Below are 24,706 nucleotides of genomic sequence, written 5' to 3' on the forward strand. Positions count from 1 at the left end.
ACTCCCCACATGTTGCCTCCAAATTCACAGTTTCCCCGCTAGTGATAGTTTCATTTGGTTCCACATTTTCGGTTGTCAAAAGAGTTAATACAGACTCCCCACATGTATCCCAAAGATTCACATTTTCCCAGTTGTTCGTGGTATAATCAAATTTAGGTTCGTCATAACCCCAACCCTGGGAATTTTTTCCATTTGGTCAATGAACCCACCCTGGATCTGCCATCACTTCAAAACGATTATACGTTGGTATATTACAATACTTTCCCCGTTGGAAGGGTGCAGCGAAAGGAACAAATCCTGGAGAGGGGAGATTGTTGTAGCAACCTGCTTCAGGAACTGTGCCAAATTGAATGCCTGGTGGTCTTGGATAGAAGAATGTAAGGTCGACAACACCAATTCCAGCACTGCTTGCGCCCCAATTTTGCCTCGTGATCAAGCGTACCACCCTGGAATCCTGGAAATTGACAACTATACAAACCCCCTCCATGCGCTTAGTAGTGCAACCTATCCAGTCTGTCCTTCTTACTCCAATGATCAGCCCGTCCACTTCCCTGGGCAATGGTCTATTGGTCCTTAGCCAGTGCATTGCCTTGTTTTTCAGCATCTGGAAGGATTCTCTTTGCCCAGCCTGCAAGGGTGGTACATTGGTGAGGATAGCAACGAAGGGATAAGAGTCTGGAGGGAGATTCATAGGTGGTGTCCTGCGAGGGGCCCTGATAGGAAGTGTAACAGGCAGACATGGGGCAGGAACAACAGGGCGGGATGTTGGAATGCTTGGTGGGGGTTGGAAATTGTTCAATACAGGGATACCAGTATTGGAACTGTCTTTGGTTCCCGTGGCTACAATGTCAGGTCATTTTTTGGGTTGGAGAGTATTGCTACTCAGGTTATCCGGTAAGTGTAAGATAGTCTTTGGGATTTGTCCCGTTGACCGAGGCCTATTTGTAATAGTGACTACAGGGGGGAGAGGCTCAACAGCGGAAGCACTGTTTGCCAACCTACTTGATTTTGGAGGACTATTACTATCCCCCACCCTGGGATAGGACTTGATTAGGGATTTGGTGGAAAAGAAATTATCAAGGGTAGCCTGCTCGAAGTGGTCTTGTCGATCGGCTAGTCTTTTGACTTGTTCTTCGATAGGAGTCAGGAGAGACCTCATCAGCCTCTCCCACTGGACAAGCAGGGGTGGAGCAGGAGATAGGGTCTCGGCCGATCCCACCGTTGAAGGGTCACTAGGGTTAGATGCAGAGCTAGCCGAGGTGACTCCATCCTTAATAGTCTTGACCCCATCGGAGCCAACCCCATTGGGCTCACAAGGTGTACACAAGCCTATTCCAATTTTCCTTATTTTTTGGGGATGTTTGGGAAGATAGCACTTCTTCGGGGCAGTGCATCTTTTCCTTATGGTACCGCTGAAGTCGCCCAACGTTGGGCGCCAACTGAAGAACCAGGTTTTCTTAGAACCCAGCGGTGCCAGGGACACACCCGAAGTCTTCGGATTCTCCTGTCTTGGAATACAGAGACATGGAATACTTCTGGATGGCGTCAAAGATCAAATTTATTAGCTGCAGCTAATAACAGTAAACCAAGCAATACAACACGGTGTACAACTCAGGAAACTGCTCAATTTTCATAGAGCAAGACATCACTTTTTATACACCATATTCTCATTATAAATGTACACCCACTGCGCAAAATTCTGACCAATAGGACACATTTTCTAACTGAGTATCACATTAACAAAAACCCAATTTACAGTAACCCAACCCAAAAGTTAATTATTAGGACTGTCCCAAATTCAATTTTTGAAAGCCGGACAAACCCATAATTGAAAGCACTACCCATGTAATGAAAAGTCGTAAGGAAAGAAACAATTCAGATGCTGATTAGGATAAGATATGTGCAAGGAAACTAAAAGTTAACGATATCCTGAACAGTGATTGGCAATTTTAGACAAGAATCAAACTTAAGGGAAATTGGTTTTGCGAGGTCAGTTTCAGGTGAAGAGGTCAGTTTCTCTGCAATTCACTCACAAGTCAGAAAAGGGCCTGTTAATGCATACATGAACAATGAGGCCCATGCAACTTTGTTCGGTTACCTCCACGGCCTAGGTGAGGGCAACACAAAAATGGCGTCTTGAACAACTCAAACAAAATGGAGTCTGGTTCAAAATCACGGAACCTCACTAGTGCAGATGTTCCAGAACCTGCAGTGGCTGATAACGTACACAATGTAGTCTCTTTAGAAAATTTAGACTCACTGAGCACTGGTAATCCCAGTAACTCTGAAGCTTCTGGGAGGCTTATGCATAATGTATCGCTGCCCTCCATGCATAAAGACTTGTACATGATATGATGCACATTTATTGATGCTCACTATTTTTTACTGCAGAATGCTTTCTTTATTTGCTTGCATTCCAGGTTGTATTTGTTAAAGAGGGAGATGATGTAGTGTTAGGATTTGTCCTACCGTTATGTTGTATCATGGCACATGCCGGCCAGAACATGTTTACCTTTGTATGAGGCAGGCGGGCAACTAGAGCCAAATTTCGGGGGGCTGGAAAATATTTTGGGGGGGGGGGCTAATTCTTCCACCACGGTCAGAATGGCTGTAAGAAGGGGTGAACACACAACAAAAGCCTCATTTACAAGTAAATGGTCTTTTAAAGACCTGTTAAGTACTCAGGTGTGGCTGCAATTTGATGCTTGCCAGCCCGCGAAGCTGTCTCCCCCCGGGCTGCCACACACAACGGGGGCTGAAGCCCCGTGAGCCCAATGGGTGTTGCGCGCCTGGTATGAGGCACGCTGTTCTGTGTTCCTTCTCCCTGGGTTCCAGCTCGGACTGAGGCAGGTAGAGTTGGGAACTCATGGAGAAAGGATCGTCAGAGCATGGGCTCCTATTGCTCAATAAACATCCTGTTTAAACTTCATTAACCTGCCTTGCTTCTTCGTGTGTGATCGGCATACTTCACACTACACCTTGCTATCGTTATCGGGCACACTAAATAGCACCTGCATTCATAATTAGGGCCTAGGTGCAGTCTTGCGCCTCTTTATTCTTCTCACTGTACATCGAATTGCCCGTCTCCCCTGCTGGTCATTTTTTTATTTAATGCGATTTTCTATAGCGCGAACATTACCCGAAGGAGAGCGCTTTACAAAAGAACCAGTTGCGTTACATAAGGACTTAGGATGACATGAGTTACATAAAAGATACAAACAGGAAAAAAAATTGCAAATGTACAAGTTGTAAAGTCACACAGGGAAGAGATACAAATAGAAAAAATTGCAAATGTACAAGTTGTAAAGTCACTCAAGGAAGAGATACAAATGGATAAACTCTAAGAATCACATAGGAATAGTAGTGAGTACAAAGGTCTACTACATATACTAGTGGTTAGAGTTAACTCTATATACAAATAGTAGATTTTCGCAGGATTCCATTTTACCAGCCGGGTGCCTCATCGCCACAACCCTAGTGTCGATACCGATACGACACCCTCTATATTTTGCTGCTTGTCTGGTGTCTCTCATTGAGCGGCACCGCTGTGTTATAGCGTGTCAGCGCCTCGGTTGTATGACCTCCCGTGGCCCTCCCCTGTCGCTCCCATGTCCCTCCCATGCCCTCTCCTCCCTCCGTCCCGCCCCCCGCCGGACTTGGTTACAATCATTGTTTGGTTCCAGCATTAGGCTCATTCCACAGGTCGAAGTACCCAAGTTGTCCTTCCGCACATTCCAAGCCCTGGCAAAGGAGTCCCTCCCTCCGCGCCGCCTGCTCCTCCACCGCCCCCGCGAGCGGCGGCTGCTGCTGCTGTTGTTGTACTCGCTGCCCCGACTCGTGGCCTCCGAGCCTCAGGAGCCCGGGGACTCTCGCGAGCACGAAACTATCCCGGGAAGAATCCTCCGCGGCACTCCGGGCCCGGTATCGAGCGAGCCTGGCACACGGATCACCGCCGTGGGGAGCAGAGGCGGCTCGGGGTCAGTGCTGCTCGGGATCCCTGGGACTCTGCTGAGCTGCAGGGGATGTGACCCAGGCGGGAGCCGGGGAAGAAGTTGGCCGGCGGAGGAGGATAACCAGGGCTGCCGCTGAAGGCGCATCAGCACCGGCTGCACTCCTGTGATTTCAGCACCCCGCGAGGGCGCCCCTGGACTCCCCCACTGCCGGAGAGGAGCGGGGGTCCCGGGCTGGACCCATGGAGGAGCTGGAGCAGGACTTGGCTCGCCGGGCCGGCATGCTCCTGGAGGGGCTGAGCCTGTACGAGCCCCCCATGTACCGCGGGAGGCGCGAGGCGCTGGACGAGGCCAAGCGCTCCCTGTCGGCGCAGCTCCTGCGGGCCGAGCAGAGGGGTCTAAACGGGGGCTGCGCCGCGCCGCCCCCCTACCAGCAGCCGCACCTGGCCCCCCTCGGAGACTCCTACCCCCACGACGCCCCGCAGCGCACCGCCAGCCTGCTGCGCACCGTCAACGGGGCGCCTAGAAGCGAGGGGCTGGCAGACAACCACATGTCCCGCTCCCAGGTGGCGCTGCCCTGCCACGGCGGCCTGTCCGAGAAGAGCCGGCGGTACTCGGCGGACTGCCACCGGTACAGCGCGGGGAGCGTCTTCGAGGGGCTGTGCATCCCCAAAGGGGCCCCCCAGACCCGAGCCCCGGAGGGCAGGGGGCACACCAGCCCCAGGTGCAGCCTGGTGTCCGCTCAGGAGCCGGGCAGGTACGGCAGCCCCCGGTCCAGCCTGGTCCAGTACGAGGGCCCGGCCCAGAGCCCCCGGTCCAGCCTGGTCCAGTACGAGGGCTCCGTGCTGAGCCCCCGGTCCAGCCTGGTCCAGTACGAGGGCCCGGCCCAGAGCCCCCGGTCCAGCCTGGTCCAGTACGAGGGCTCCGTGCTGAGCCCCCGGTCCAGCTACGCCAGCACGGCCAGCGACACCAGCAAGCACTCCAGCCCGAGGACCAGCGTGACCAGCTACGACAGCAAACCCAGCAGCAACCGCACCAGCGGCATCAGCATGGGCTACGACCAGCGGCACCTGAGCCCCCGCTCCAGCACCACCAGCCAGTACTCCTGCACCACCAGCCCCCGCTCCAGCTACTCCGAGCCGCGCTCGGACCTGGACGCCGCCGGGATGCTCCTGGTCAGCCCCCGCTCCAGCACGGCGGGCACCTGCAACCCGTCGGTGGCGAGCCCCCGCTCCAGCATCTCCAGCCACAGCTCGCGCAGCTCTCGCAGCTCCAGGGGCTCCATGGGGGCCTACACGGAGCTCTCGCTCCCCTCGCCCCGGTCGTCCATGCTGGGCACGCTGTCCCAGGAGGAGGAACTGGGCGACGCTCGCCACCCCAAGGCCCATTCCCCGGCCAGAGCCGAGCAGCAGCCGCCTCCCGGCGAGTACAGCCCGGAGTACGCCTCGGGGGCCCTGGCCACCTGCAGCTACAGCTCCGCCAAGGGCTCCGCCACCGTGCACAGGTTCAAGCTCCCCTACCAGGTGACCCCGGGCAAGGAGGCCGGGCCCAGCCAGGCCGAGAGGAGGCTGGAGGCGCTCACCCTGGAGCTGGAGAAGGAGCTCGAGCTGCACATGAAGAAAGAATATTTTGGTAAGTTGGATGGAGGCTTTCCACCTTTTTCATTTACAGCCGTTTTCTTCGGTTTGCCAATACGATTTAAATCTTCCTTATAAATATCAGGTGAGAGATCGCGCGAAAACCGAAATTACTTATGTTCCGTTACATTATTCCCCTCTCACTGTAATAACCCGGAAGCTGCAGTTAGACACACGTCTGAGGCATTGTTTTAATGTTTCCCCTAAAGGACAGCCGTGGTGATAGTATGTGTTATATCTCTATTGTGATAGGATCTAAAAAGGCACACATCTATGAAGTATTATTATGATTTTTTTAGTCCTCATTAACTACCCTTGTTGCATCTATAGAGTCAAATAGAGAGCGAGACACTGCCTCAGATACCTGGATAGGTAACCAGTATTAATATTAGTACCACGTCACCTATTCAGTGAAATCGCAATCGCAAGGACATCTATGAATTATTATATATAACTTTTTGGGGAGAGAAACCCCCATTTATCTGTATCTCCTTTTGAACACTGGTGTAGACGAAGAGCACAGACAGATTTGCTGTTTTTTTTAAATAATTCCTTCATGTATCTCCTATCCGTCTCAATGGAATACACCGAATGGTCACGTGTTCTCAGTTCAGATCACACAACATGTTCGTACACTAATGGGTAATAATGGACGTCGCTTCAAGACATCAGTGTGCTTGGGCGAATTTGCAGTGGCGCTGGTGTAATTTTGTGATTATCGCATTACCCTTTGTTAAGTGAAATTCCTGAAATTAAGCAGCACGCTATAATGATGTGTTTGCAGCAAAATGTTAGTACAGGAGGGCGGGGACACTGAAGGACTAGGGCCCAGATGTAGGTAAATCTAATTTACAGACTCATAAATACCGAATTTTACAGATTCTGTATTTATGAATCGGTAAATTAGAAGGAGGCAGATGTAGGTAATTCTTAAAACTCAATTACCGAATGTGTAAGATCCGGTATTTACCGATTCGGTAAATACCGAATCGGTATTTCCCATTGATTCCTATGGGCTTTGAAGGCCATAGGAATCAAAGGGAAATACCGATTCGGTATTTACCGAATCGGTAAATACCGAATCCTGGCAGGGGGAACGGGGTGTCACTTTGACACCCTGTAGCACCCCAAGTGCAGGCTTGTGTGCCATGTGGCACACATACATGCCCTAAGGGCATGTTTGTGTGTCACATGGCATAGGTGTACATGCACAGATGTGCATGTACACCTGAAATCGGTATTTTACCACCCAATAGGATTGGGTGGTAAATACCGACTCCTAAAGGGCCTGTGGCACTCTGTGAAGTGCCACCTACATCTCGATTTACAGAATCTGTAAATTTACCGATTCGGTTTTTTACCGATTCTGTATATTTACCGAATCGGTAAATTTACCGATTCTGTAAATCAGATGCCCCCTACATGCCGAATCCAATATACCGGTCGGTAACGGCCGAAATCGGCCGTTACCGACCGGTAATAGGCCACCTACATCTGGCCCTAGAACACACAATGCTGCTGTTCGGGGCACGTGTTTTTAACTTCTAAAAAAAAAATTCTAAATGCTGTATTTTAATTTTTCATAACGTTGGGGGAATTTTGCATAGTTACGTGAAAGCAAATTACACAAATTAGGCACCCCCCTAGACTTCACATATTTCGCGTGAATCTTTTCATTGCTTGAAAAGTTAATACGCAAGTGCCTGTAACAGGTGAGTCCAGAGTACCTGCTTACTCGATCTTTCAAATTAAAGAAATGCAGGTATTCATTTCTGCCCACTTGAAGCACAGATTAAATTGTGCTGGCATAATTGACATGTCAGTACCACACCAAAAAGTTATTTCGCTTCTCCAGGGACTCCTTTGTAACATAGTTTGTTTTGCACGTTACATAGTTTCAATATTGCTGGCTACCGAAAACAATTCCAAGTCGTTTGCAGTAAGCAAAACCGGTCTGTCCCTCTTTTGCAAGGGTCTGTTTACAATCTTTTTGCATCATGTCAATGGCTACAGTGTATCCCAAGTAGCTGTCCCTGTTCTCAAGTTTTTTTTCTCTAGATTGTAACTTTAGAGCTGGGTGTTAATCATGTCCTCCATAGATGCCAACGGGCATTGACTGTTTTGTGCTCAATCGAGAATGCTACAAATCTTAAAAAAAATGGGCAGTAACATGCTCACATTTTTTTTTTTTTTTACACATTTTGCGTGACTAGTTACCTGGAACACATACCAGAGACTGTATCTCTGCTCTTAGGCACAAGAGCCTGAAGTAGCCATACACACATTCTTGAGTACAGTTTGCTGTGTGACACATATGCTTTGCCTCCACAAGCTAGTCACTGCATTGCAGACAGCAAGCATGGAAATAAGTAAAGGTGGCTGTTGCTCTGATTCCAAGCTGTGATGCCATTGACTAGCCACTGAGTTGCAGAGTTATAGTGTTGTCGACTTTTTTGTAGTTTCCTTAAAACTGGCTTGTGGCTCCCTTTTGTCTGAGCGGGGTTGCAAACTGAGATAATATGAACCGTAGTTGTAAGTAAATGGAGCCAACTAGGAGTGAGCGCAGTTTGCGTTGAGCGTGCAATGAGTTTTTGTGCAAAAGCCATGTGCCAAACCTATTTGCTCTATTTTTGGGTACTTGCGTCCAAAGTGCCCTATAGGTGACACTAATCTATTTTTGAAACCACAACATATTTCTCTTTAATTGTTGTCTTATTGACACTTTTTGATGGCCTGCCTTTCAGTGACCACTCCTACACATCAACATTTGACACAACTTAGGCTTTGCTGGGCTTCTTCAAAGTACTACAGATGACCACCTTCTTTTCGCCTAATGCATGGTTGACGTAGATATGTCTACAGAAGACTTAGAATTATTTTTCTCAAGCATAGGTCACTGATCGGAGCTTATGGAATATTTTGTAGCACTGTTCTGTGTACACAGTATACCAGTCCGTTGTCATGTGGGTGACATTCCTCAAACAGAATGACATACTTCGAAATTGAACCCAGTAAGGAAATTTCACTCTGACAACCAAAGCTACCTTTGGCCAATGACTATTTGGAAGTTCCACTTGTCACCTGACTGAAGAATACTTTTCTACAATGACTTGCCTTAATTAGGAAGGATGCATATTGCGAACAGCATGTTATTCATCTTTGTTAACGCATGACCACTATAAAATACGCACAACCTCCTTTGTTATATCTCTTTACTAACCGACTGAGGGCCCGATGTAGGTAAATCTTTTTTTACCCTTTCATAAATACCGATTCATACCGAATCGGTATTTAAGAAGTGGTAAAAAAGAGGAGAGCAGATGTAGGTAATTGTGTTTTGACAATTACCGAATCGGAAGGAATCGGTATTTACCGATTTGGTAAATACCGAATCGGTAATGCCCATTGATTCCTATGGGCATTGAATCCCATAGGAATCAATGGGCATTACCGATTCGGTATTTACCAAATCGGTAAATACCGAATTTTGCAAGGGTGCAGGGGGTGTCACTTTAACACCCTCTGGCACCCCAATTACAGGCATGTGTGCCATGTGGCACACAGACATGCCCTAAGGGCATGTCTGTGTGTCACATGGCACAGGTGTGCATGCACACCTGGATTCGGTATTTCACCACCCAATTGGATTGGGTGGTAAAATACCGACTCCTAAAGGCCTGTGGGACTCAGAAGAGTCCCACCTACATCTCAAAATTACCGAATCGGTAAAAATACCGATTCGGTAATTTACAGAATCTGTAAATTTACCGATCGGTAAATTTACCGATTCTGTAATAATTTGTCCCCTACATCTCAAATTCCTTTTACCGGTCGGTAACGGCCGAATTCGGCCGTTACCGACCGGTAAAAGCCTACCTACATCTGGCCCTTAGTGGGTTAAAACATTCTCCTCTCAGCATTTGAGAAGCCTTCTTATCCAACCTGAACACTTTGCCCTTGTGCCCCTCCCACAAGGCTGAGATGGCATCAACGTGGCCATGCTGTATTCATGTTATCTGTTTGTCATGCAGTATTACTGCTAATCACAGCAACAATTTGGCAAATATTTTTTCCTTATTTTTTCTGGTCTTTTATTCGTTTGTTGTTGAGAGTTCAGGGGGACAGGTACTTCCATTCACACTCGCACGGCTCCTTTGGTAGTGAGTAGTGATCTAGTTCTGTGACTTGTCTACACTTGTAATGGCAATCCACAGTTGTTACTGCACAAATATATGCAATTTCCGTATAGGAAACTAGATCCTTTATATATTTTTTTTTGGGGTTAAGAAAATACTTAATTTCCTCCCATCTTAATGTCCTAGTTAACTCTCTTCTTTGGTATGTTCAGCCTAAACGGCCACAGAGTATACACACTGGGGTATTGCTAGACGGCCTTCTTTTGTGAAAAGTGCCTTCATATTTGCACAGTGCTCACGTGCCTGGATCCACTCAAATTTAATTATGTGTTTCTAATAGTGTATGTGTCAGCAAAGCACTGCGTTAATGTGTCACTCTGATCACATAAGTCGCTAGATGAACAGTTCTTTTCGGGGACCATGTACAGCAACCTTTACCACATTGTACCTTGGGTTACTAGCATTCTTTGTCATGTATTGGCCTATTTAGTCCTTTGCTCTTTGGCAGAGAAAAGAGTCTTTTCTATCCAAAGTATTTATAGCAGCCATTCATACTAATTGTGTTTAAACCTACATTAGAGTGGTAGTCTGGAAGTATGTCAACGTTTCTAGCATATAATACTGACCTGTTTGGAACAAAAACAAAAGGTGCCTATATAAATTGTTATCCATAAACCAGTATATACAGGAAGCGTAGGAATGAGTTGGGGGGTTAAAGTACCACAGCATCGTCCATTATGGCCAATGTTTATTTCCTATTTTCTGAAGGATGCCTGCCAGTCCCAACACCTGCCTCAACTATTTTCTCGATGCGTAACTGCTACAATGTATCCATCCGTTATTTTTGTAGTGTGGAGGAATTGGAACGTTCTGTTCTACTATGTGTATTTGTGTGCAAGCCTATAATCTTACATGACCATTTGAGAAACCTCAAGATGTCCCTCAACAGATTCAACATTGATGCTATTGGCTGTGTGCTGCTCCTTTTCCTCTGTGGTAGGGCCTGTTGCCATTAAAGTGCATCCTGATGGCCCATGGGCCTCTCGCTGCCCCATACATCTTGCTTTGCATTGCTTGTCTTTTAACTACTTATGACACTAACATAAGATGCTATCCGTGCTGGAGCTCCACCTACGCTCTTGGTTTGATGCCAGATGTGTACAAGAGCCCATTCTCTGCTGCAGCTTCTGTTCACACAGCTCCGTAACGATCAGTGTGTCGGGTCTCTCCAAGTCCCCTATAATTTGGTTAAATTTCCTTGCTTGGCTATTATTGTTATCCCATTCCAGTCTGTATTGTTGCCTTATGTTGTCCTTTTCCACACACGACCCATCACTCCGATTGCTGGACAAGCTTTTACATTTTCTATGTCCTAACATCTTCCAGAGGGATGCTCAGTGCTCATGCCCTTCATTTCACTTCAGTTTGTTGAACTCGCACAAAGCCTTCAAGGTAGTTTTTGTCAGAGGCTGAGCACTCGCTGCGAGTATTTAAAGCGGGTTAGCGGTGAACCTGCGCATTACCCTCTGCTGGATGTACACTTTGAGGCTTGAGTTCTTTCTGGTACAGTAAGACTGTCTGAAGTTTCATTAGGGGTTTAGGTGTCTGTAAAAACTTGTCCTTCAAATATGGATTTCGGTGACTAACCAGTGTCCCTAGTCCTTGCTCAAACACATTTCCTCTTTTGCACCCTTCTCAACTTCTTGGGATTGTCAAGTGTTGAAACATTGTTGGTCTCCCTTGTGCCAAACTATAGAGCCACTTTGGATCTGTGTGACAGTGGCGTATTCCTCACTCTCCCCAAACACCTAGCCATGAAGAAACTCTTAAAAAATTGCTTTCTATTTTGCTGGACACTCCCGGATGACCGAGCTACTTTAGGGAATGTGGGGTTTGCTTAAATCTGCCATTTAATTAATATTAGCATGATTCTGTGTGCATTGGCATTGCATTTAATTTATCCTTCCTCCCATTCGTTACAATATTTACATATGCTTAACAAAAGGCGGATGTTTTATACATCCCCACTTCCATTCCATAAGATCTGTGTGCTTTGCTTCTAAATATGCACACGACCAGCAGGCACAGCCAAACTGCATTGTCATTTTTCATTTGATTTAAATTAACACTTTCCCTCCATTGCAAACTCCAGTTCTTTCCTCCTTCTCTGTGCCTGATACAGCAGTCTGTCTACCACTTTAGCACTTTCCCATTCCATTAATTTTTGTCCTGACCAGTCATTACTGTTCCGGGCTCTAGTGTTAAACTGAAACTGAGGCCACTTTTCTTTCTACATTAAAGAACCTACTGCTGTTCGACTTCTCAGTGCCTGACATGCTGTCTGGCACAAGTTTCGGGTCCACAAGGGTGCCTAGATGGAGTGCGGAGGAAGTACCTGTGTGAGTGGACACCCTTTCTCACTTTTACTCTTTCACTCTGTTTTTGGCGTTCTCTCTCAAACTTCTTCTTTGTCTGTCTTTCCCTGTATCTCTTCCAATCATACTGTCCCTTTTAGGGCATAAGCTTGGTACTACTATGCTGGTTCTTGCAGTATTCTGAGCCATGTTTGCAGCTTCAGTTGTTTTACTGCTTCTCATTGGTAGCAGCAACCGCACAGTTCTTCATTAGCAGAACTCACTAGTTCATCTTTACAATCTGTGGTTATTTTTTGGTTTTCTTAGTACTTCAGGATGGACTTTTAAATTAGTTCTATGACGTGATATGTTGGTGTGGGAAAGTAGATTATTAGGTGGTATGGCTGGATGGTCGTACCATTTAATATTATCACAATACCCCAAAGTTGGTCCTTGGATTAACATTAACTAATCCCTAGCTCAGTCCCGGTAGAGTGGCAAAGAGCAGTCCACCTTTACTAGAGGAACGTGTTAAGCATTTTAGAGTAGCAACATGGGTGATAAGTAATTGACGTGACTCAAAAGAAATCCAACACCAATTTATGAAAAAATATTTAATTTTAATGTAGACACCAAAAGATACAGAATAGCATACATATTACTGAAGTTATAGATTTTGAAGCATTATTAAATCAGTGCAGTGATGTACATACAAAATACCATTGGTCAATGGCAAAAACACTACTAGTGGCAATCTGTAACCCGTAGGTCGAGTTACTTGGAACCCTTATAGGGTTACGGTCATGCGGGCACCAAGACCAGGCCATAACAGTCAGATCAATTTTACCTAGCCTGTGGAGTTAGGGTGAAGCGTTGTTCTGGCTGTCCTTGGTGCTGTACGGGAGCCACCGGTGGTGCTATTTTTACCACTTACACGGTGCTACAAGAAACAGAATGCAAAAACACAACACATACACAGTTGGTGATGTATGATGGTCGCGCGGTGTTCCCTGTAGATGCAGTATTAAGTGTGGGGGTCAGTTACTGGATTGTTGACCTACAAGTGTTGGCAGTAGTAAGCACATTGAAAAGCTTCTGTAACTTCACTGGGTCTGGGGGAGTAACATAGTGGGCTGAAACTTCAGGCAGGCAAGACTACAGCTCTCACAATTCACTGGACAACCTGCATTTGAGCAGTTCCTCAGAGGGTCTGATGGCCAGCGATTCTTTGGATCTGGTGAGCGTTTTTATCTGCAGTTTGCAGGGGACTAGTACCACTAGTCCAGGACAGACTGAGAGTGCTTCTGGCTTCTACCAGGGTCCCCCACTTCAGGAGTGTCTAGTTTTAACCAAGGAGTAGGGTAATTCACTCAGTTCCAAGTCTAATACCTCGGGGACAAAGTAGCCTTCTTTTGCTTTGTGCTGTGGCCAAAGTCCTGTTGTCGGTGATATGGGTCTTCGCTTGGTCCTTCTTTGAAGTAATCTGTTCAGATCTGAGGTTCTGTTGTCTGGGAGGGGGAGCTTAAATCCTAGATTTAGGAAAGTTAGGTGTATGGGAGCTAGTAACCAATGTGCAGCTTGTCACTGCAGCTAATCTGCTCCTGAGGTGACCACATCCGGTGGTGTAGGTCACCTTTTCTACTCAGAACCCACTATTTCTGCCGAATTCTATTTTTAGGTATATAGATCAGACTGCTCACCCTGGAGGTGGTGCCAACCTTCCTGGAGGTGTACACCTCTTTCATATTTAATTTCCAGCTTTGCATGAGTGCAAGCCCTAATGCAGGGGTCTCCAACCGGTCGATCGCGAGCTACTAGTAGCTCGCCGAGGCCCTGTGAGTAGCTCGCGGTGGCATTTACATTTTTTTAGCCCTTCATAGTATTTATAATTTTTTGGACATTTTTTTTAAAGAACTGTTGTCCGCCCTCACCTTAACCAGGTGCTCTGATAGGCCAAAGCTTAGCTGGGGCGGGCTGAAGAGGATGACGTTATTTGCATCATCGTAGCGTAGCCCATCTACTCCCCCTAACTTCAAGAGCCTGGCACCATGCTTTTTCATTGTGCGCAACAGGTGCACTACTGAAATGGAGCTGCTCCCACTCCCTTCAGGAGCCCTGCACATCGCTTTCTGACATCCCTCGGGACGTGCGTACTGCAGCTACCGAGCAGCAGGGCCGAATAGCTTGTTGGCATGCAAGTGGCGTAGAACAGGCAGTATTGAACTGCTACCACCCTATCTGTGCCCGCGCCACTTGCCTTTTCCAGTCAGACTCTGAGTCTTTTACTAGGGAAGTCCTGGCCTGAACTAGTTGCTGCACCCAGGCCACTGAATTAATTGTTAGCCCCTGCCCAATCCTTAGTCTTTCTAAGCCCCAGGTGCCAAAAATATTCTTGCCCAGAGCCACAGTCAAGAGGGCATGCCGTGGAGAGGGTGAGGAGGGGGAGAAGAGATCAATAATGCACTCGTGATTTCTATGTTGGGGGGAAAAAATATCCGTCACAGGTTTGGAGCTGAACGTTTTAAAAAATGCTGTCTTGCTTAATTTAGATTGAAAAAAACGATTTTAATTTTTCTTCGAATTGATGCGTTCTCACATTAGAAAGTGCATGCCTCCTCGCTTGTAATATTTTTTTACATGTAGTAGTGATGTAAAAAAAACACATAATCGTGGTGATTGTGTGGTGGTTCCACATCACTACTTGCATGTAAAACAATGAAGAACAGACATGCCTCTCTGCACACGAGGTGCTGGCTTCTGAAACGGGCAGACATGATGGCTGAACATTTAAAGTGCAGCAGAGAGCGGGAGCTCTGTATGTGAGGTGAAGGGACACGTAAACACGAGGATATGTGAGGTGTAGGGAACATACTGATACTGCGAATGTGGGGCACAGGGAGGGGGTTACCCTAGAACCTGCACTTGAGGGGCTGGCAAACATGAAGATGTGCATGTGAGGTGCCAAAAACAAGCAAATATGACACTGTGCATGTGAGGTGCAGGGAACAAATTTACATGACAGTAAATGTGAGATGCAGGGATAGAGGTACATGTGCAAAGCGGGGAGGCATACAGGAGGCTGTGCATTTGATGGACAAGCTGGCATGCTGCTTGCGTGTGCAGAGCAGGGAGCAAACAGATGACTGTATGTAAAATACGGAGAACACACTTATGACATTGCTTGTGAGATGCAGGGAGCAGGCACTTACAGGGCTGTGTATGTGAGGTACATGGAAAACCCTGTTTTTCCTGCTGTTGAATAAGTGTTGTGCTCCAAGGTATTGTTTTTGAGAGCACATTAAACTCAATGTGGGAATACTGAGACACCTTCAGTACCAGCCTCCGTCTTCCCATTGCCAAGGATCAGATCCCCATACTCAGCTGCCCAGTCTAGTCAGGGAGTAGCTTCTGTTCCATTTATAACTGCATTCAGGTGTTTTCCTTTCCCTTACAACACTCTCTGCTTTGTTTGCAGCTCAACTAGAGAGTGCCCTTCAGAGACAGTATCATCATAGCATGTACTGCTTGAATGTGAGGGTGACTTGTGATGTTTTAGTAATCGGAGATGGGATGAGTACTATGGAATCATTGAAATAAAGCAGACCTTTTTAAGCGCTTAATTGATGATGCTTCGCCTTTAGTAGCTCACAACAATTTTCACTGATCAGAAGTAGCTCTCACTACAGAAGAGGTTGGAGACCCCTGCCCTAATGCATATCAGAGGTGGTGCTGCTTTTGAAGTTCACCACCTTGATGTACCCCTTCACTAGCCTGCTCGGGTGGCATCCCGTTACCCTATAGACCGCTAAGACTTATAGTAGTTTTCCAATGGGGAACACCACTATAGGGGCATAAAGGCATGCATACACAGTTGACCCAAGTGCAAGAAGACATCCTTTTCAGTTGCACGAGCATCTCAGTGGTGTCCAGCCCAATATTATCGTACTGTTGCTTTAGTCGGGTCAGACTATAACACTACCATCCATTTAAAATGTGATCCATAAAGAGAATCATTTTATACTATCAGTTGGCTGTTCCCTGCCGGCAGATACTGCCTTCAGATCACATATCGGTTTGTCAGCAGCACTCATGGCCCTCTCCACATTCCCTGTTTTACATCAACACAAATGAAGCAATCAACTTCTAAATATAGAGGGGGAGGAGAGTATCACTTTTCTGTAAAATTATGGATTCTCCATGTTTGCCACTTAACCCATCATCTGCTTCATAATATGAAGAGTTTAACTAAAAAGAAATACAGCTCAAACGGATCAAAAGTTACTAAAAGCATGATGACTTGTTCCTGCGTAGTGGAAGGCCCTTTGCCAATGTTGACTAGTCATCTTTTCATTGCTTATTGCACCAATACGTTTTTAAACCGGTACTATTGGGTTGAAATCTTTGTCCAGACAGTGTAACGTTGAGTAATAAAATCATAGTTAAGAGGTAAAACTATCATAAAAACTGCCTGATTATGTGGCATCATTTGTTTTTCTTGCCGCATAATTAGCCCTCCCCTACTACATAATTCCAGTGGCCCTGGGTATATTGTGGTACGCTGCAGTGCCAATGTGTGACTGCGTGCCTGCATGTCACTGGGATTATTTATTATAGGAACATTCCACATATCCTTAAATGAACATCCTTTTAATAGCATGTTGATTGAGACTGGTTTCAGACTTTCACTAATGAATCATGGTAGAACTCTGCATGTTTGTGGAATTATAGCACTTGGTCACCTGCCTCTAAGCAGATAATATCTGCTAGGAAATTGTTTATATGAATAACTGTATAGCTGGTAATTCCTGTGACAGAATGTCTGAGTCATTGACTCTAGGGCAGACTTTTGTCAGAGACATTCAATTTTCTTGGGTTATAACTCGCCAGACTGGAAATTCAGGCTGTTAATCACCTTGAATCCTGCACATCATCAATGGGAAGTAACACTGGGATGGATAATTTCTTAAATAAACGAGATGGCTCAGTGAGTTTATGGATTGCCTGGTCTGCTATATTAGCCCCAGAAGGTGTCTCCTCAATGTTGCCGTCCTGGACCTCCCAGGTTTTCTAGAAATGGAAGAGGTGGAGGGCCTGGGTGTGCGTAGGGCACACAAAAAGTGGGAGCCCCTGTGATAGATACTCCACCAAAGGTCCCCAGGTATATTCAACATTTGTAGACGAGTCGCTAGTACACTTGCCATCCTTTCCATGGGGAAGGCTTGCCACAAGCGTGAGTGCCATTGGGTCATGGAGGGTGCATCTTTCCAATTCCATGCTGCTGCCTCTGCCATTTTCATTGACCCGAAGCATAGCCATAAAATAAAATGGATCTATCGCTACCTGTTTGACGTTTGAGGGTGTCAGACATAAGACCTAAGACCTAATAACGTTGATCCTAGGTCAGAGGATATGGAATAGCCCAATAGGTCTTTGATCTGTGCTAATATTTCTATCCAAAAAGGCCCAATGGTTGGGCAATCCCACCATATATTTCTAAAATCACCCTGCAGCCCGCAGCCTCTCCAACATAGATCATAGGTCTTGGGGAAGATCAATTTAAGTTTCATTGGGTATAGGTACCATTGATTGATTGATTAATTGAATTTGTTTATAAACACATACTGTTTGTCCTGCTGCTTATCTGTGATGTTCACCCCAAGATGCGCTCCCAGAGAAGTTTGTGCCGTGGTTGGCTAGTGTACAATATAGCTTGGAGTATCTTATAGAGGTGTGAGATCGTACCTTTTGCGCCTTTTTTTTTAACTTTTCTAGCTTCTCTATTGATGTAAGTTCCCTGGTCGCTGCTTCTCTAACTCTACTGCTGAGGACCCAGTGTTTAAGTTGAGTGTAGTGATAGTATTCAGTGGTGGGAAGATTAAACTCCCCCTGATAATGTTCAAAAGTGAGACAATCCCACTTATGGAATAAGTCGGAGATCGTACGGCATCCCCTCTCCCTCCAGGCATCGAAGGGGCCCGATGTCTGTCCAGGCGGAAACGCTGGGTTATAGTGTATGGGTGTGAAGGGGGATGCAAAGGTGGTCAGGGCAGAAGTCCTGTTAATGTTGTCCCATACCGTAAGAGTAGTTTTAGTGGGCGTGCCTAAGAGTACATTGGGTGGGCGTTCTGCTTTATGTTTCCACATTAAGTCCCAGATGCACCTTCCCGCCACTGCCCTGTTAATATACAGCCAGTGTTTGTCGGATTCCCGGGATGACCATTCTGTGCTCACTCCTAATTGGACTGCTTTATAATATAGATTATGTCCGGTAACTCCAGGTCTCCCCTGTTTTTGGGTAGACAAAGTTGACGAACTGATAACCTTGCCCTTTGTCGTCGCCAAATAAAGCGAATGCTGGTGGATTTTAATGTGGTTAAAAAACTCGGCTCTTCTTTCTCAATCAGGAGGCCTTGAAAAAGGCACAGGACTCTGGGCAACACCACAATCTTTGTCGCCTGGATACCCCTATCCATGAGATACATGGGAGCCCATCTGTGCAGGTCCGCCTTCAAATTTTGAAGAAGTGGGGGGTAATTTACTTTAAAAAGATCTTCGAGTTTAGGGGTGATATTTATCCCTAAATACGTGATTTCCTTTTTGGCCCACTGGAAGGGTGTAGAGGCGACTAACCATTCCATATCCCTCTGCGACAGTGTGAGGTTCAGCAGGTAAGATTTTGCTAGATTAATCCCCTGACCTGCCACCTGTTCAAAGTGCCTCAGCTCTTTATCGCTACCAAAGAGGATTCCGGGCCATCACTGATAAAAGCATGTTGTCTGCAAAAAGAGAAATCTTATGTTCGTCCACGCCAAACGAGATACCCTGTATCTCAGTTGTCGTAGGTATTTTCGCAGCCAATGGTTCTATACCATGGGCGAATAAATGTGGCGAAAGAGGGCATGCATCCCTGGAGTGTCCCTCTTTCTAAGTGGAACGCTGCAGAGCTCACCCTGTTGAGTAAAACTCTAACACTAGGATACACATAGTTTGCTTTTATCATGGCTATAAATCTGTTACAGAAGTCATATCTCCTCCATGCCTGAAATAGGAGGGGCCAATCCACTCTATCAAAGGCCTTCTCGGTGTCTAGTGCCAGGAGAATAGCCAGTACTGATTTTCTTTTATTGCTTTTTCCGTCACGTGAAAGACCCTCCGCAGATTGTTGTGAGTCTGCCTGCCTTGAATGAACCCGGATTGATCCGGGTGGATGAGTTCTGGCATTAAAGTTTCTAATCTGCTGGCTAATATTTTTGTGTAGATCTTAGCGTCCAGGTTGAGGAGCACTATTGGGCGGTAGAAGCTGCATTGGTGAAGATCATTACCTGGTTTACGAAATCCCGAAATTAGGGCCTTCCCCAAAGATACAGTTACTGTCCGACTCCGCGAACAAGTTGTAGAGGTTCACTAATTGTGGAATTATTTCATATCCAAATGTTTTATAAAACTAGGAAGTTAGTCAATCATGGCCTGGTGATTTGTTTAATTTAAGATTAGCTATTGCACTGTTCCCTTCTTCTGTGGTTATTGGTCCCCCCCAGTGCTTCATTCTGTAGTGCTGATACTTTCGGATGTTCCACCACCCCCAAATATTGTGTTTGCTCCACTGTTTCATAGTTATCTGTCTTATATAGGTTCTTCTAGAATTATCCAAAGGAACATGCTTTTTCATGTTCAGTGGTCACTTTATCCCCCCTGGCGTCGTTATGTCTCCTAATGGTCTCTTTCCCTTTTGAGACTCAACTGTCTAGCCAAATGCATGCCTACCTTTTTCATAAGTGGAGTATTTTATTCGTAGGAGGGTTAGTTCTGCCCTATTACTGTTTATAGTGTTCAATTTGCCCCTGAGGGCTGTTATCCTTTACTGTAAGCTCAAAATAGGCTGCCTCTTATGTTCCTGTTCTGCCTCTTTCAATTCCGACTCCAGTACTCCTCTCTCTTGGGCCCTGCATTTCGTCAACTCTGCACTAAGTGTGTTGTACTGGCCGCTAAATACTGCCTTAAAGGCTTCCCAATTGGTTGCCTGGGAGGTGTCCTTGGGGTTATTCCTAAGGAAATAGTCTTTTATAGACGTGCGCAGCTCATCACGTGGTAAGCGGTCCCTTGTAAGAGCTAATGGGAAAAACCATTGCTTGTATTTTGGAGGGTAACTGTCCCACGCCAGTGTCACTGTGATTGAGGCATGGTCAGACATAGTAATTTGGTGTATGGATGTAACCTGTAGTGCTGGAGCAAGGTTCTTACTTACAAAAATGTAGTAAATCCTAGAATAAGATCTGTGCGTTTTGGGAATTGAAGGTATAATCCCTGGTAGTTGAGTGCATTGTGCACCATGTGTCTATTAGACCCAACGAGGAGAAATCTTTTTTAAAAGATTTAGTAAAAGTGCTTGAGATTGCCCTTTGGGGTTGCGCACTGTCATCGTCTGCATCCCATGTCAAGTTAAAATCCCCCAATAGAAAATTGTCTCCCCCTGCAAACCCCCCTTGTAACGAAAAGACTGTAGATCTACATGTGGCTTGATTAGAGTTAGGTGCATAGATGGAGGCAAAGGTATAAAGAAGACCATGTAACCGCCTCTTGACCATGACTATGTCATCCTCTTTGTCCGTTTTACTTCCCTCTGGCTGAAACTTCAGAGAGCTGTGAAAGATTAAGGCCACCCTGCTATAGATTTAGCCCCTTGGTGGATATCCGCGCCTCTCCCCGTCACATACAGTCGCCTCGCCCTCCCATCCATTCAAGCCTAATAGACATATGATAGCACCTGTGCACCCACAAATAGAACAACAAACAGTTCCTGGAACAAAACATTAAGGGGCAACCTGACCCAACCTCGCACAATATACATCAGCAATGTACATTGTAGTATACTTAGTGTGGACATATTGGTCCATAACAGCATATGAGGAGCTGAAGCATACTATATTAAAGTCATTTACTAATGAATAGGTTTGGGGGAGTCTTTGGATGGTTGACGCCACCCTTTCTCTAGAACGTTATCACCACCCTTACTGCTGTTTATCATTACGCAACCTAGTTATCGGTTCTCCCGTTGCCCCAGAGTTTCACCAAACCTCTTGGTAGTTTTCGTAAGGCTGGTGCAGACCACTAAGGACAGTACTAGGATAAATGTTCAGTGGTCACCCTCCTCGCTCTCTTCATGTTGCCACCCTCTGTCAAGTCATTTCTTCTTTTATTGCTTTGATAGTTTCTGCGATTGTCATTTGTCCTCCACCACCTGCCTCCGCCGACTTTTCCCCTCTGTCACACCAGGCACTTTCATTTCCCGTTTCTTCTGGGGGGTGTCAGATCAGAGAGTTCAGTTGCTTCTTCATGGGAGGTACAATGATGGTGTTTATTTTGGAGAGAAAAATCAATTTCAAATGGGTATGTCCACCAGTACATTATAGGATCCCTTCGCAGCTTTTCCGTGACTGGGCGAAATTGTTGCTGTCATGCCAGAGTCGTCGGGGCCTCATCTTGGAATAGTGAACACTTGAAACCCTGGCAGGATCCTTTGTCCTTTGATCTTGCTGTGTGAATGATTGCCTCCCTCGTCTTGAAGGAGTGTAACTTAGCCAGGACGTCTCGTGGTCATCTATTTCCTCCAGGTAGCGGTGGGCCTACCCTGTGTACCCTGTCTATTTTTATCGTCATGTCTCCCAGGCTGAGATCCTGTCTGAACAGACCCAGGTTAAAAGCCTATAGATCTGTCCCTTCTGCTCCTTCTCCAGAGTCAGCAGGCGTAGATTGTCCCTCAGAGGCCTGTTCTTGAGATCTTCACATTTCAGGATATTGACTTGTAATTGCTCGTGGAGCACTTTGCGCGAGTTTTCCATCTCTACCGTTTTGCGTTCCAGCCCTTGTATTTAGATTTGACGTCTAGTGTGCGACTGCCCACTGAATCAACATCTTGTTGCAAGGACATGAGTTTACTCTGAATTCGGAATGAAGAGCTTTCAATGAACCCTCCAGGTCCGCCTTAATTTATTCTCTGAGCTCTTTCTTAAAGTTTCTCAAGGAGGTCAGAAGGTCTTCTTTAGTGAGCGTTATTCCTCCCTCCTGTTCTCCCGCTGCTGTCCCTCTCGTCTCCGTGGGTGAAAAGTAGCTGGAGACTCTATTTGTCGGTGTCTTTTTGGGTGGCATAGAGGCTGCGGTATCCGCTGGGCATCTCCTCTTGGGCTGAATGAGGCCACGTCGAATGCTGGACTCCCCTTGTGTAAGCTGGACATCCAGGGCTTATTTTCCTCTGCTAGTCAGTAGCCTCTATCTGGTCTTGGCCCTGTGTGAGTGGTGGTGGTCTTGGTGTCCCTGCCTACCTTGAGTGCTCACGGTGAATCAACCTAATCGCTGTGTCCCGTGCCCTCTGTTGCGATTCCACTCCTGGGATGAGATTGCTCACAAGTGCCCTGTGGGGAGTACTGTTAGGTCTAGCAAACTGTTCTGGATATTGGTTCTGACTATTCTCAGTATTCGGTCCCCTCCTACCAGGACACATTCTCCCCCATTGTTCGTGTCCATATAGGGGAGGTAGCTACAGTCAATAGTTTATGGGCTTGGATATGCTCAGCCCTTCTGCTGCTGATGGTAGTCACTTCTCAGGCATCAGTCTGCTGTAGACACCTCTTATTGTTTCTGATGGTGCCTTCATTTTGCCTAGATGGCCGCCATATTATGGTCGGGCACCCAGGGGCCTGGGATCCACAAAGTGAAGCCTGTGGTCACAAATACCACTTAGGGAGTAGTTCCTCCCATGTCTCCACTCACATTAGGCGCAGCGCTCTGCTTCTTGTTAGACCCACAGGCTATCTGTGGTTCGCCGGGCCGCCCGGGTCTCATACGGCTGCCATCTTGAGGTCAGGCTCCGGCCTCCACTTGTCATCCCAAAAGCCCACTCAGGACCAGGGGGTCTAACCACTTCTGTCCAGGTGCGCCTACCTGCCGGTGAAAATCTTAGTATATATGGGGAAACCCAATCAACCCGTGTAGGCTTGAGCAAGGTAAATGATTGAAGTAAGAAGTGTCTACAAGGGATTTTGTTTATGAGCGAAGTACATATAATTTAAGAACAATGTCACTTTCAGGATTCGTAAATCAATTGAACCTGACTGTATCCATAGGATAACTAATGTATTCCAATGTTGTTCAAAACTGGTACATTCAATGAGACAAAAAGAGGAGAAATTCAAAGAGCACACAGCAAACTGATTATATATAAAAAACACTTATATTTGACCCAATCATGGGGATATAATGAAATCAATCAAAGTACAAAAGTCATGAAAAGCTGTACATATAACTTCACAGATCAATTCACAACATAGCTTCAACTCCGTGACTTAATAAGGAAAATCCAGTTCATAAATGAAAGAAAGGTTTCTTCCAATGCATAAATGCTGTGGAGATGATGTTATTGGTCGACGTTTCGGTCTTCCTTGTTGTCATCTATGAGACCATCATCAGGACTATTGTTTTTTTCAAAAAGAAAGCCCCCTATGTAAAAATAATATACAATTACTAAATAAATCCATGTAATGCAATAACATTGATTGTCTATTTACAAGCTAATAAAAACATAACTAAACTGTGTGCTGGGTACCCAATCGGTACAATGTCTAAAATTCAAACTACAAACTAATCACCTCCTAAATGAAGTGGATAGAGTTCTCCTCTTTACAGTAGCAACATGTATCTTGGACAGTTAATGTTAGAGCTGTATTATTTGGGCTCTTGATATATTTATTTCAAGGGAATTTAATAATTTAACTCACTTGGAGTAACTGGGCACAAATTGCCACTGGTCTCCCCACTGAACGATTATTTTCTTCAATCCAGGAGATCTATAAAAACGTATCATAGTTATATATCGCCCAGATGTTGCGATTAAATTTTGGTTGAAAGCATTGCTTTATTCCAACATACCTGAAAGTGTAATGCTGAACACTCAGTATTACAGAAGTTCATATGATATCCGCAAAAAAAGGCCAAGTTCGTGGTATCTAGATTTAAAGAGATATATGCAGAACGTTGTTTAAAATGTATATATCTATCTATCAGATACAAATCTTATCTGCTTGACATATCCATCCGTGACCAAATTAAGATCCATTATCCATGAAACTGTCAAGACTATCAGATTTCTTCTACAGTTTGTATTACCACTGTGCAGATAGATCATATTTAGCACAGAGCACAGTTGTATTGTCACGCTAGGGCAGTTAAGTGTCTATCAATGCCCCGTCAGATCACTTGCAATGAGTGCTATTGGTTTATGGCCATAGTGATATTTGAAGCATTCCCGGTTCGAGCGTAAAAAGATGTAATGCCACATAATACGCCAGAAAATGTCAGGAGTTATTGGGGGTTCAAACATAAAGTTTATCTAGAATACACCCACCGTTAAAGCTATAAAGATTTGGTGTGGTGAACCACCTAGGTCACCTGGTATTTTATAGGCTTCCTAAACCCTCCATAAGTTGTCCCTTTGAACAAGGTCAAAAGTCACTCTCTGGTCTATAAATGCTACATAGAGATGGTCTTGTTTCTGGGTAACATATTCCCAACATATTATAAAGACCTGATGTAGGGTGCTGACCGCGTTACAAAATAATGCTTGGGTGTCTACAAGG

The 24,706-nt window shown here is 45.8% G+C and overlaps 1 protein-coding gene across 2 annotated transcripts in view; it reads left to right on the forward strand.

Annotated features, from left to right (window-relative positions):
* The first annotated feature begins 3,717 nt into the window (after positions 1-3,717).
* The window catches only part of WTIP (WT1 interacting protein), a 333,161-nt gene continuing 312,172 nt past the window's right edge, over positions 3,718-24,706 (forward strand). For both annotated transcript variants that reach the window (XM_078670590.1, XM_078670591.1), the window contains exon 1: positions 3,718-5,582. In XM_078670590.1, the coding sequence (XP_078526716.1) occupies positions 4,193-5,582 (1,390 nt within the window). In that variant the 5' untranslated portion in view covers positions 3,718-4,192. The remainder of the gene's footprint in view (positions 5,583-24,706) is intronic.

The sequence above is a fragment of the Lissotriton helveticus genome, chromosome 12 (genome assembly GCF_964261635.1).
Source record: "Lissotriton helveticus chromosome 12, aLisHel1.1, whole genome shotgun sequence".
In the NCBI taxonomy this organism is placed as follows: Eukaryota; Metazoa; Chordata; class Amphibia; order Caudata; family Salamandridae; genus Lissotriton; species Lissotriton helveticus.